At 42.5% G+C, this 14,332-nt stretch overlaps 1 protein-coding gene and 1 pseudogene across 2 annotated transcripts in view; one reads left to right on the forward strand and one right to left on the reverse strand.

Annotated features, from left to right (window-relative positions):
• Positions 1-520: 520 nt before the first annotated feature.
• Positions 521-14,332, forward strand: part of CWC25 (CWC25 spliceosome associated protein homolog) — a 30,730-nt gene continuing 16,918 nt past the window's right edge. Inside the window, exons 1-4 of the mRNA XM_082860985.1 lie at positions 521-637; positions 2,892-3,064; positions 10,561-10,797; positions 13,804-13,873. Coding sequence (XP_082717111.1) covers positions 620-637; positions 2,892-3,064; positions 10,561-10,797; positions 13,804-13,873 — 498 coding nt within the window. The 5' untranslated portion in view covers positions 521-619. The remainder of the gene's footprint in view (positions 638-2,891; positions 3,065-10,560; positions 10,798-13,803; positions 13,874-14,332) is intronic.
• Positions 8,336-9,005, reverse strand: LOC309976067 (mitochondrial import inner membrane translocase subunit Tim17-A-like; annotated as a pseudogene). Its single transcript has 2 exons — positions 8,899-9,005; positions 8,336-8,673 (listed from the first exon to the last, which is right to left on the reverse strand). The product of its transcript is annotated as a mitochondrial import inner membrane translocase subunit Tim17-A-like (transcript).

The raw sequence follows: 14,332 nt of genomic DNA on the forward strand, positions 1-14,332 counted from the left end.
AAGCTGGCAGATTCTAAAGGTTTGGTGCAGGGAAGCTGATGGAATTTCGGTTCGATGGTTTCTATTTAACTCCGTAAAATACGCCTGGAGTAAGGGGGTTGGCTGTGAGTCGAGGTTTGAGGAGACTGCGGATTTGAAAGGCCGTTTAGAAATTCCGGGCGGCCCAGGCTGATCCACGCTGGGGCTTCGCTAGGGAGGCCCCGAGTGGAGCTCCGAGGGGGACGCCGCGGTGCGTCGCCACGGCAACCGAACCGCCGGGCTAGGCCCAGGACCAATTGTAACTCGAAACAGCCGCAGCGTTTTAACTCACTACTCCAGAAATCAGGGGAGGAGCCAACCCGAGGCGACCAAAGTGAAACCACAGATCCCGCGATATCACGGCCGCAACCTGCGAAGCTGCACGTGACGCTACCGCCACGCAGCGCGACAGCGAGTATTAAACGTCATGGTACCGCGACGCAGTCGCTCTAATACAACGCTCTCCCGGAAGTGGTCTCTGGATCGGGCAGTGAAAGTGGTAGCCAGTCGTTCCCGGGATCAGGTCTCCGGAGGTCGTAGCTGAACTCTTTCTCTGCGTTTCGCCTCGATCCTTCCTGAGTCTTCCAGGTTCTCCACCATCATGGGGGGCGGAGACCTGGTAAGTGAGGGAGCCCAGGGCTGGGGCAAGACTGAGGCCGGAGACCGACTGAGGCTGGGGACGGAAATTGGTGGGGGTGGCAGTGGGTATTCTTGCAACGCAGCCGTTGGGGACAGGGAGCTGTAGCCCTGGACAGGGGACGGATAACTAAGGCCATGAGGGACCGGGCGGAGACTTGGGAAGATATGTGCGGTGGGTCGCCAAGGAGGGGAGATGGTGTTTGTTGACAGGGAGCTCTTCTGGCTGGAAATTCTGGGAAGACTCGGGGGCGGTTGGAACCATGGCTAGGAAAGGAGGCAGGTATGGAGAACGTGTCACTTTGTTTTGTATATCTTGTCTTGGGATACATCTCCTTTCCTCAGCTAGGAGCTCAGTCATGTCCTGGGCTGTAGTAGGGGTGATTTGTGCCCCCGTTCTCCTCGTCCCTGAGCCATGTCCTGGGGTCACGGAAGATCTTCCTCATGTTCACTTTTCTGACTTCCACTCCTTCTTCAGTGCTGCATTCTGATCTGTAGTGGCAGAGCTTTCTTCTGAATTCATAGCACTTAATATAAGTTATGTAGCTATTTCTCTTAAACTGTATAGTTCATTTGTAGGGGGCTAAGCCTCCGAATTGGGCAAATGTACCCATAAGAGCTTGGTGCAAGATCAGAAAAATGCTAATCTCCTGAAAGTGTAGCTAATTGAATCAGCAAATAGATTCGTTTAGCCACCTGTCCAGTAGCTATATTAGAGTTTGTCAGGTGTTATCAGTTAGAATGAGTTCCAAGATACCATCAAGGTTCTTCTGACTTAGTGTCTTCAAGTAGCTGCGTTTAGGGATAGGAAAGCTCTAATCCAGAGTTTCTCAACCTCAGTGCTATTGACATTTTGGGCTGGAGATAATTCTTTGTTGTGTGTGTGGTCCTGTGTATGTAGCAGCATCCCTGGCCTCTAGCCAGTAGCACCTTTCTCCTTCAGTTGTGACAACCAAAACTGTCTACAGACATTGCCAAATGTTCCCTGGGAGGCAAAATCACCCATATTGAAGGCAAGAGACGAGGACCATTAGGACAAGGTGGAGGGTTGGGGAGGAAGGGAGGAAGGACTGAACAACCTGATGAGGGGAAAGGAAGTACAAGAAGAGAGAGAGAAAAGGAAGCCCTCATCAAAAAAAAAAAAATTATTTTGGCCACACTGAGCAGCATGTAGGATCTTAGTTCCCTGACCAGGCATTGAACCCTGCCCCCTACAGTGGGAGCATGGAGTCCTAACCACTGGACCACCAGGCAGTTCCCTCATTTAGGTTTCTTAACTGGTCTCCTGGTTTTCAATCCTGATCCTCTCCAATCCATTCTTTACATGCTAGGCTGGTCATGCCTCCCACCTGCATATGAATGTTTAGTGTTTTCTGCTGTCAACAGGATAAAATCCAATCCCTTAACATGGCTTATAAGGCCCTTAATCTGTTGCTTTCTTAGTTGGCTTCATCTTGAGCCCCTTCCCATCAGCTTGCTCTCCTATCTCCAGCCATGCTGAATTATTTGTTCTTTCTCACCACTGGGCCTGCAGTTGTGTGTGCTGTTACCTCTGTGTGGAAAGCTACCCCACTCCTTCCCGCTTCCTGCATCACTGGGCTAATTTATAATTATCCTTGGATGTCACTTCCTCCAGGAAACCTTTCCTGGTTGGGAAGCTGAACCAAAGCAGTGGCTCATGGGGAGGAGGGAGAGGAGAAGCATTCCTTGAGGGTGAGGAGGAAGATCAGAACCAGGGGGAGATTCTTGGGAAGGAAGGTTGAAAGAGGTACTAGGTGGGGTTGTAAACCATGCAAGTTTAAGGCACGTTAAGTGGACTCAAGGAAAAGAAGGCTGTGTTCATAAGAATGAACGTCCAGTGCCAAAGGCACTTGAATTCTTCTGCCTTTCAGAGTCTATACTTTCCTGCTTCTCTACCCCATTCCTCCTGTATTGTCATCACCAACCCTCACTTCAGGCATGGCCAGTGGAAGTCAGACTCACACATTTCAGGATAGAAGTATTTGAAGGGAATCTCGGAGGGGCCTGTTTTATCCTGAAGCTTTATGTACTTGAACAACCTCTCTCCCGCCCCGCCATGTGTGAGATTTTTGGGTGCCAACCTTGCCATTGTTAAAGACGTCTTGCCCTTACATGCCTGCCTTGGCATGAATATAGGGGTGGGAAAGGGAGGGCCAGTTATACTCACCACCCACCCACTGCCCGCATTGTGTTCTCCCTCCTTTCGTTTACCTCAGAATCTGAAGAAGAGCTGGCACCCGCAGACCCTCCGCAATGTGGAGAAAGTGTGGAAAGCTGAGCAGAAGCATGAGGCTGAGCGGAAAAAGATTGAGGAGCTTCAGCGCGAGCTGCGGGAGGAGAGGGCCCGGGAGGAGATGCAGCGCTACGCGGAGGACGTTGGAGCTGTCAAGTACGTGAGGAGCTGGAGCGATTTGGCCTGGGGGTGTCTTGGTGTGTGGGGAATTGCAGAACTGCCTGCAGGTGCATCGTCCAGTTGTTGCATAATAGCTGGTTAAGAGCGTGAGTTTGGAATCAGACTGGCCTGGGTTCTGAGGCTGGCATGGCATGGACTAGCCTAGCTGTGTAACTGGGAGCAAGTTTGGGAGCCTTGGTTACCTTGGTAGAACCGGGGGAATGAGAGTACCCAACTCCTAAGGTTTGTTGAGGATCAAATGAGATGACATATAAAGGGCTTAGTGGAGACCAAGTTCATGGTAGATGATTGCCAAACAACCGTGGCTGAGGATGATTGCCTATACCCTGCTTCTCAGTATGTGTTGAGGCCTCAGTCCTGCTTTTGTTTATTTATGGATTGCAGGCTCATTTTAGGGAGGCAGAGAGGTCCCATGGAAGGAGGTAGATGGTGTGTCTGTCAGTAAAAGCTGTGTGAATGTGGACAGTCTCATTCGATATTCCCTGACTTCAGTTTCCTCTTGTATAATATAGGATAGGAGTAACAGACAATAATTACTCTACCCATCTCATAAGAGGGGATGGGAATAAATGTGTTCTGAGAAAAATTAAAAGCATAAAATATGCAGTGCAGGTTTCCCGGAACCTGGGATTCTAATCTGGGGCGTGAGGATAGACAGTGGGAATGTTCTTCTTTACTGATTTCTGTAATTTAATAAGGCGAGATCAGCTCCGGGTCCAGCCGGGGCTCTTGACCGGGAAGTGGCCGCGCAGTGGGGAGGGTGCTCTCAAGCGGAGGTTGCGCGGCCCAGGGAGGGCAAAAGCAAAGTCTAACTTGTTCTCAGAGGGAGGTTTCTTGAGCCAGGGAGGTGGTCTATGGTGGCGCTAATGGAATTAGCACTGGATAGAAGCTAGGTGTTGTGAGAGCGCCCCAATTTTTTTTTTTAAAGCCTATCCAAATTTCCATCTCTATTTTCTTTACTCTTTCTTGTTTCTAAATGTTCAATGTACTTTTTCTGCAGCTAATGAAAAGTGAAGGTCTTCAAATGTCATGTTTGAGAGTACAGGTAGTATTCAGTGGAAATTGGGAGTCGTCAATATGTTTTTTTTTTATTCCAAGAACATAAAACAATCTGTACATACATATTTTTTGTAAATCTTAAATGTAAGAAAATATAGTTAAAAATCACCTGCTTTAAAATCAAATGTAAAATTATTCTTTGGGAATTGTTTTTTTAAAACAGTGAAAAGCAATGAGTAGTGAATATACTAAAGATATTTATAATCTCTGACTTATTTTAATATACTTGAAATTTTGTTTCTGGTAAGAGCTATTGCTTTCTTGTTTGACTTCCTGATTAAGTTTCAGTAAAATGTGCATATAATAACAACAAACTGTATTCTGTATGAAAAAAACAAATCCGAGAAAACCCACGTCTTCACTGCAACGATCACCAATAAATCGGTATTTTTTAATTAAAAAAAAATATGCAGTGCATTCCTAAATCAGAATTGAATAAAAACTCCAGATAGACTAAAATTGACTTATCTGTACTACCCCTTGTTCATATCCTAGTGGGCAAGTCTCCAGGGTGACATGTGACATACTTCCCCTGTTGGATATACAAGGCTTTTCCTTAGTAATTTCATGACAGGAGGATTTGTGGCATTCAGAGGCATGTGTGTGTGTGAGAGAGAGAGAGACTTAGTTTCAGTTCGTGGAAATGGCATTATGGAATTTAGGCAGGATAACAATTACATTCTTTCTTTTTGTTTGTTTGTTTATTTTATTTATTTTTTATATAGCATGTTCTTATTAGTTACCTATTTTATACATATTAGTGTATACATGTCAATCCTGATCTCCCAGTTCACCCCCCCCATTTCCCCCACTTGGTGTCCATACATTTGTTTTCTAAATCTGTGTGTCTATTTCTGCCTTGCAAACCGGTTCAACTGTACCATTTTTCTAGATTCCATATATATGTGTTAATATACGATATTTGTTTTTCTCTTTCTGATTTACTTTTACTTCACTCTGTAGGACAGTCTCTAGATCCATCCATATCTCTACAAATGACCCATTTTCGTTCCTTTTTATGGCTGAGTAATATTCCATTGTATATATGTATACATTCTTTCAGGATTGGCAGAAGGCCATTCTGACTTAAGTATAAAATTTGAAATGTTTTAAAATAAATGAAGTCTTGGAGTTTTTAAAGTACAGCACAATATATTTAGGGCATTAATATATAAAATGAGGTAAAATAATGAAATTTTATAAGTTTTTTTAACCATAGATACACATTAAATTATTTTACTTTATACACTTGGTATAAATTATATTCTTTATAATTTAAACTAAATAAATTTCACACATTTGAATTAATTCCTGGGCAGCTTATATGACATTTTTATATGTGAGGTTTGAGATTTTTTGAACCCTTGATTTTAAAACAAATGTCAATTTTAGACGGAATACCCATTAGTTATAAGAGTTTACTTTCCCACTAACCAAAAGTAAAAAATTATTTTGAAATTTTTATTCAGCCAAGCATTACATATTCTGTGCCTGATACGTCAGAAATTTGGGCTTTGCAGAGTCTAATTAATGAGGTCAGAGTATAGATGAGCAGCTTCAGAGCTGGGAGTCAGTGTATATCCTGTTGCTGACCCTTATGCCCTCTTGTCTGTTGGGAATGGGAGGAAGGTGATTTTATATTCTTTTGATTTTTTTGCCCCCTCACATATTCTCCAATGTTATGAAACTCAAAGGTTAGCACGTAGGTCCCTTTTTTTGGTCTTTACTTGCAGATGTATTTAGACGATCTGCTTGTCCAGCTGACTGGTTTGTGTAGTTCTTTGCATAGTGTCGTGCTTTTCATTTATCCAATACAACCCTTTGCTATTTAACAATTCACTTGTATGGTTCAGATAATCTTTTCTGTGTTTATTATACAGCTCTCTTAGAACAAAGAAGAAACCTCAATATGCATGTTATCCTTGATCTCCATCCAAATCCCTCTTTGCAATAGAATGTTGTTTAAGTATTTACTGATAATATTAGAAAATTGTGTTTTCTTTACCAGCATTTTTCAACGCTTGCACTTTAGGGTGTCCTTGGAAGATGAGATAAATGAAGATGGGAGTGATTCCCACCCAAGCAGACTCTCTAAGATTAGCAGGGGGGTGTCTGGGGCAAGGGCATCTGGATACTTTAAGAGCTCCCCGGGTGATCCTCATGGGCAGCCTCAATTGAGAACCTGTTCTATATCCTTAGTGATAGCAACAGCAAAAGTCTATACACCATTTCGTTTTTATATGACTTTACCCCAAATGTTCTCTCATTTAAAAACTCAGAGAGAAGGTCTCACTTTAAAAATGATGAGAAATGGCAGTTACTAGCTCCATTTTAGACGTGAGGATATGGAAGTGCACAGAAGTAACTTGCATGTTTACCCAGCTGGGTAGTGGCGGAACCAGGTCAAGTCCAGTGGCACTGGATCTCAGCGATACAACATGTTCTCTTACTGGAGGGCCTGAACAGGACTGATATTAGTTGAGTCCTTTTAAGACTAGCTGTAGCCCTGAAAATACTACTTTATAGAAGTATCTGTCTTCATTTTATCTATCCTTTCTTCTGGATACGTCTTGCTCCTTTGCCTGCATATTCCTGGCCCTCCTACCTCTTCATACTGTCTCTTCTCTTTTATTCACTTGCTTAGCTTCTTTTCCCTCATCCAGTAACTGCTCCTGCTTCCCAAGGCTCACTCTTCTTCTCCCTTCACTCCTGTGGTACCAGTGTCTGCTGCATGCTGACGACTCCCACGTTTATCCCACACAAACTCTTGTACCTCTGTATATTCAGGCAGTTCTTTTTTTTTTTTTTTTTAATTCAGGCAGTTCTGCTTCAAGTGTCCCACAGTTACCCATCACATACTTAGCTCTCAGCAGCACTGTTCAGTAATTAGTTGACCTCTGTGCCTCATCTGGTAGCCTGTGAGCAACTCAGCTGCCTGAATCTTTGTCATCTTTCTGAGCTTCTTCCTCTGCCTGGCACATAGGAACTGTGCCGAGTCATTGTTTACAAATGAATAAACAAATATTTATTTCCAGTTTCCCCATCTGCATTCGTGTCAGGCATGCATAGACATGATCCCTTGAGCCATCTTTGACAAGTCCTTTTAGGATCCCCCACTACTCTATCACTGAGACCTGCTTTTCATTCAAAAAGTACTGCCAGTTCCAGACCCACTGCCCATGAATTGTCAAACACTGAACATATTAGGCAACTATCTGGGATTCATTCCAGCCATCTAGGAGTTTAAAAAAACCTGGTGGGAGATACAAAACACATACATAGAGAATAAAAAGACTAGCTAGTGGGAACATCAGTGATTATCCCCAGGGTAAGAAGACATGACAGAACTACAGGGTAGGTTATGGGATAGGAGGGGCAAAGAAATTATGAAGTACATATTTTATCTCAATACATTTATGTTTCTTCTGCCAGTTGATGAGTTGCCCTTGAAGTAAAACAAAGACAAAACAAAACAGACTAGCTAGTGTTTATTTAGTACTTACTTTGTGCCATGCACTCTTCTGAACACCTTAAAAATTCATTGACTTATTTAATCCCCAACAACCCTATGAGGCAGGTACTCTTTTATCCCCATTTTACAGGTGAGGACACCAGTGCTCAGGTGAGTTGCTTGGCTTTAGAGCCGGGATTCAAATCCATGTTGCCTGACTCCAGAGCTTGTGCTCTTAACCATTATGTTATACTGCCTTTCAGGAAAATGAGCTTGCCAGAATATTCTAGTCACCACTGATCTTCTTGCTTAGACCTCTTTAAGCTCTTATGTAGTCTGCCTTTCACAGTCAGTTCCCTCCAACCCCCAGGAGTGTTTTATTGTTTGAATAACAGAACACACAAAACCAGGCAGAGAAGTCTCCAAGGAAATGATGGTTGTGTTTCACTGTTATTTGTCCCTTGGTTCTTCATCTTCTAAGCACTTATTACAGTTTCTTTTAAGGCTGTTAGACATGTATTTTGATTATAAATACAGTCCAACTGTGAATAAATAACTATTGTCTTTTTACACCCATCCCCCATGTTCCTTTAAATAGAAAAAAGTGCTCAATATCTCTTAATAGCCTATTTGGCCATGGTTGTCTCACCTGTGATTTAAAAATACATTGTATCTTGATCTTCCAAAATCCTTCTTGAATTACAGCTTATTCTGTTAAAGAAATTCTGGGAAAGAAGTCATTGATATTGTCGATAGTCTCCAAAAGGTGAGGGTGGTAACTGAGTTGAAGGCACCTGGGAGGGATCTTCAGCAAACCGAGGACCATTGGGAAACTACACAGAGGCAGGTCTTGTCAGTAAGATACCAGCTCCTCCAATTAACCCTAGGAGAATGCCACCAGTCACAGCTGACCCAACAACTGTGGCCACTGGTCCCTTTTGGCTGCCAGTGTGACTCCTGTGAAGGCTGCACTTGTGACAGAATTCCAGAGGTCTTTCTAACATGCACCATCCAGCAGAGAATCGTGGAAAACAGACCTCCCCAAACTGCAAAGCCACCTCCCAACTGTGGAGGCCTGTTTTTTTTTTTTTTTTTTTTTTTGGCGGTACGCAGACCTCTCACTGTTGTGGCCTCTCCCGTTGCGGAGCACAGGCTCCAGACGTGCAAGCTCAGTGGCCATGGCTCACGGGCCTAGCCGCTCCGCGGCATGTGGGATCTTCCCGGACTGGGGCACGAACCCGTGTCCCCTGCATCGGCAGGCAGACTCTCAACCACTGCGCCCCTACGGAAGCCCGGAGGCCTGGTTTTAATAGCTGTCAAACTCCCACGTAGTCTCTGGTTTACTCCCACTGGAGAATGGTGAAAACCTTTAATTGCATAAAAGACACTACTACCTGTGGTACCCATCATAAAGGCCCCACCACAGTCTTCCACATAGTTCTCCGGGGCACGGCTCTCACTCTTGCTCCTCCATCTTGACCCCAGTGGTGTGAGTGAGGTTGGGTAAGCTGGGTGGAGCCTGACCCCTGTGGCCCACAATCAATTCTTTTTTTTTTTAAATAAATTTATTTATTTATAGCTGCACTGAGTCTTTGTTGCTGCACTCAGGCTTTCTCCAGTTGCATTGAGCAGGGGTTACTCTACGTTGTGGTGCACGGGCCTCTCATTGTGGAGGCTTCTCCCGTTGGGAAGCACAGGCTCCAGGCACGCGGGCTTCAGCGGTTGTGGCACACGGGCTCAGTTGCTCCGCAGCATGTGGGATCTTCCTGGACCAGGGCTCAAACCCGTGTCCCCTACGTTGGCAGGCGGATTCTTAACCACCGCACCACCAGGGAAGCCCCACAATCAATTCTTAATCATAGACTATAGTGTTTCTCAAGCCAATCCTTATAATAGGAAAAGAAATCTGAAGGGTTAGACCCTCTATTATTGGTTTAAATTATTTTTATTAAAAATATATGCAAAAAAAATATATGCAAAGATATAACTAGGAAGGTATTATTTATGCTCATAGTTGTTATATAATCTTAAACAAAAATAAATACACAAAATTTAAAAGTCATAGTCAAAAACCACTGCACCTAATGTTATAGATAATATTGTTTCGATGAACCTACTTTGCTACTTGTAGTGTGAATGTGATATTGGCTGCTCCAACACATGCTCTTATGAATGAATTCAGCACACCTTTACTGTCTGTTGTGTGAGGGCTCAATTTTCTCACCACTTTTTTTCTCTTAGAACCACAGGAAAATATTTGGCATGATACTGTGACATAATTTGGCTTCCCTCTTTTGGCTTGAAAGCATAACTTGTTATTGCTGGTCTTTTCTCATTATCCCCTTGAATGTAGTATATTACCGCTGGTGCCAAGGTGACAATAAGCACCAAAACACACAGTAAACACAACTGCATATGTGGTCACTGCAATTGTTTTGGTGATGAGCTGATCCAGAACATGCATGTTAGCTCTTTCAGATTATCCTCGAAATGAAAGCACAACATAAAGACTTTGTAAAGGAGACTTGAGAAACCCTGAGCAGAAGATCCATGCCCCAGGCTGAGGAACTTTTTTTTCCTCATAAATTGCTTTAGGTGTGTGGAAATGATTTCTCTCCTAAAATGTAAACTCCATGACAGCAAGTACCGTTTCTTCCCAAGTGCCCCATGGAGTGTGGTGTTTAGCCCTTGCTAAGGGGCCTGTAGAATGAGTCCAGTTCTGACCAGCTGTGCCTTTTTTTTTTTTTGAAGTTTGGCCACGCCTTGAGGCCCGCAGGATCCTTGTTCCCTGACCAGCAATGATCAAACCTGCACCCTTGGCAGTGAGAGCATGGAGTCCTAACCACTGGGCCGCCAGGGGATTCCCCCAGCTGTGCTTATCTATCCCTAATGTTCAGGTATTGTGTGTAGGTTTGAGAAGTCTACATTTTCTTTGACTGTATTTTTTTTTTTCTTCAACTAGGAAAAAGGAAGAAAAATTGGACTGGATGTACCAGGGTCCTGGTGGGATGGTGAACCGTGATGAGTACTTGCTGGGGCGTCCCATTGACAAATACGTTTTTGAGAAGATGGAGGAGAAGGAGGCAGGCTGTTCTTCTGAGACAGGACTCCTCCCAGGCTCTATCTTTGCCCCATCAGGTGCCAATTCCCTTCTTGACATGGCCAGCAAAATCCGGGAGGATCCGCTCTTCATCATCAGGTACTGATGAGCGGCTGAGAAGGGGGTTTTTATTACAGAGATGCTTAGCAGAGATGTTATCTCACCTCTTGCTTTGCAGTTGGTTTCCTGTTGGCTTTTGTCTGCCATGTAAAAGGATTTGTCTCCATTTGGGCTTCTGATGTTGAAAAGGAGGCTCTATTAAGGGTGCCTGAACTAGGCTGTTTGGGAAGAGATTGGTAAATGTGCCAGGCCAGACCAAATTTATTCACTTACCTTTGGCCCTTAAACAGAAATAAGAGGTAGAAGCAAGGTGAGAAAGACTGGCAGCTTCTTAGAAATTGGGGGATATGTGTAGAGTTGGCTGGGGGGTTGAATAGGCCTTTTCCCCTCCCCTCTACCCCTCCCTTTTGTTTGTTTTTTGCAGCAGAACCCTTTGAAAAGAAACTTTAGAATTTTATTTAACCCTAATATGTAACAGATCAAAGTAGAGCTGCATTTTGGGTGTTAAATGAAATCATGTGGTGCATTTTTTTTGTTTTTGTTTTTAATTTTCATTATTTTATTTCAAGTGTGTAAGGTTGAACATTAAAAAATGTTTATTTCTTATTTACATTTCTTTTGAAAATTCTTTTAAAGTTATCTATATGTTACAGATATATATTTATATGTAAATATTTTCTCCCATTTTGTTAGCGTCTTAATTAATTAATTGTAGTAAAATATACATAACATAAAATTTACCATCTTAACTTTTTTTTTCTTTTTTTTTCAAGTTCCTTAAACTCACCAGCGTACAAATGTGAGCAGGCACTCTTCCCACACTCACATTGTATCATGAGTACATGTTTGGGTTTTTTTAAATAAATTTATTTATTTTTGGCTGCATTGGGTCTTCACTGCTGCACACGGGCTTTCTCTAGTTGTGGTGAGCGGGGGCTACTCTTCATTGCGGTGTGCGTGCTTCTCATTGCGGTGGCTTCTTTTGTTTCGAAGCACAGGCCCTAGAGCGCATGGGCTTCAGTAGTTGTGCCGCGTGGGCTCAGTAGTTGTGGCTCGTGGGGTCTAGAGAACAGGCTCAGTAGTTGTGGTGCACAGGCTTAGTTGCTCCATGGCATGTGGCATCTTCCTGGACCAGGGCTCGAACCCATGTCACCTGCATTGGCAGGCAGATTCTTAACCACTGCGCCGCCGCGGAAGTCCCATTTTAACTATTTTTAAGTGTACATTTCAGTGGCAGTAAGTATATTCACAGCATTGTGCAACCATCACCACTACCTATCCTTCTCCAGAACTTTTTCATCTTCGCAACTGAAACCTTATACTCATTAAACAGTAAGTCCCCATTCTCTCCTCTTCCCAGCTCCTGGCAACCACTTCTACTTTCTGTCCCTATGAATGTAACTACTGTAGTTACCCATATAAGTGGAATCATATGGTATTTGTCCTTTTGTGACTGACCTGTTTCACTCAGCATAATGTCATCAAGGTTCATTTGTGTTACAGCATGTGTCAGAATTTCCTTCTTTTTAAAAATTGTGGTAAAATACACATGACATAAAATTTACCATTTTAACCATTTTAAGTATATATATAGTTCAGTAGTAAGGGTATCCAAATTGTTGTGCAACCAATCTCCAGAAGTTTTTCATCTTGCATAACTGAAAATCTGTATCTGTTAAGCAACAACTCTTCATTTCCTTTTCCCCCCAGCCCCTGGGAACAACTATTGTACTTTACATTTCTATGAGTCGGACTATTCTGAACCTCATAAAAGTTGAAATCATTCAATATTTGTTTTTTTGTGACTGGCTTATTTTACTTAGCATAATGTCCTCAAGGTTCATCCATGTTGTAGCATGTATCAAAATTTCCTTCCTTTTTAAGGCTGAGTAATATTCCGTTGCATGTGTATACCACATTTTTTAATCCATTCATCTGTCGTGCACATTTGGGTTATTTCCACCTTTTGGTTATTGTGAATAATGCTACTATGAACATCGGTGTACAAATATGGTGCATATTATTTTATAAACTCCTTTTTATCACCTAGTCATATATATGGAACATTTTTCTGTGTTGCTGACTATACTTCTGTCACATCATTTTTAATATCGATATTGTATGGATATACCATAATTTATTTATTTATTTTAAAACTTTTTTTTGACACCTTCCCTTTCTTTTTTTTTGTTTTGTTTTTTAAAATTTTTATTTATTTATTTTTGGTTGCATCAGGTCTTAGTTGCAACACGCAGGATCTTTCATTGTGATGCGTGGGCTCTCTAGCTGTGGTGTGTGGGCTTAGTTGCCCCAGCATGTGGGATCTTAGTTCCCTGACCAGTGATTGAACCTGCATCCCCTGCATTGGAAGGCGGATTCTTAACCACTGGCCCACCAGGGAAGTCTCTACCATAATTTATTAATATTCTCCTGTTGGATCCCTAACTTGTTTCCAAGTTTTCATTGTTATAACATGAACACCTTTTTAGTGACCTTCCTTGATTATATCCTTTCAGTAACAAATTCTTGAGGAAACATTTGTAAGATTAAAGAGTTTGTGAGTACGTACAGGCTGTGATAAATGTTGCCGAATTGTCCTCCGGGAAGGTTGACCAGTTTACCCTCCTATGAACCCTATGTGAGAGTAAGACTTCTTGAAAGAGGTATCCATTCTGTTCATTTCCCAGGGGTTATCATGCTAAGCAGTGGAGGTAGTATTGAAATGTTGCATACGTTTGATACACAAGATGACATACATTTACTTGACCAGTTGGGAAGCCCTGAGCATGAAGCTTCATAGGCAACAGACCAAACTCACTTTCTTGCACAACAGGGAACCAGTGTGAACTTTCCCCACAATAGTCAGTCCCTTACGCAGATTTGGGAAAGATTTCTGGCTTCCACACAGTCATGCAGATTGCACCATGGGGCCTGTCTGCCTGCACTGAGAAAAAAGATTGCTGTATAGAATTATGGAGAGTAGAATGAATGGTTTAATCCCCTTTTCTGAAAGAAAGAATCTTGATTTTTATAACTTCTCTTTAGGAAGAAAGAAGAAGAGAAAAAAAGAGAGGTATTGAATAATCCTGTGAAAATGAAGAAAATCAAAGAATTGGTAAGTAGTACATCAAATAAGCATCAAGAGCTACTTAACATGAAAACTCCTCTCCATTTACTCTTACGAGAGGGAAAGCAGCATGGCTTTAAACATTTTTGTCTTTTAGAGACCTTCTCCTGGTGATTTTGTGCAATCTTAACATATAAAGCTTAATTATGCTTGATTTTTCTCTTTTATGTCTTTTGGTTGGAAAAACAGCATGTTATATCATTCTTCCAGAAAAAGAGGGGTATTGGGATATGCCTGTGGAAAGCATGATCATGCAGTGTGTTCAGGAGATCAGGTGGTATCAAGCCTTTAGGGCCCATTCATCACTCATGTAACATATTATGTGATTGTTTCTTGGATTAGTTGGTAAGGAAAATTTAAAGATTGATCTTGTGGTCCCTGATTACTGTCAGCAGAGTTGCAGTCTTTTGACAAATGGGAATTCCTAAGCAGTGGTTCTGGGGACTG

This window comes from Leucopleurus acutus (genome assembly GCF_964270905.1).
Source record: "Leucopleurus acutus genome assembly, chromosome: 19".
Taxonomy (NCBI): domain Eukaryota; kingdom Metazoa; phylum Chordata; class Mammalia; order Artiodactyla; family Delphinidae; genus Leucopleurus; species Leucopleurus acutus.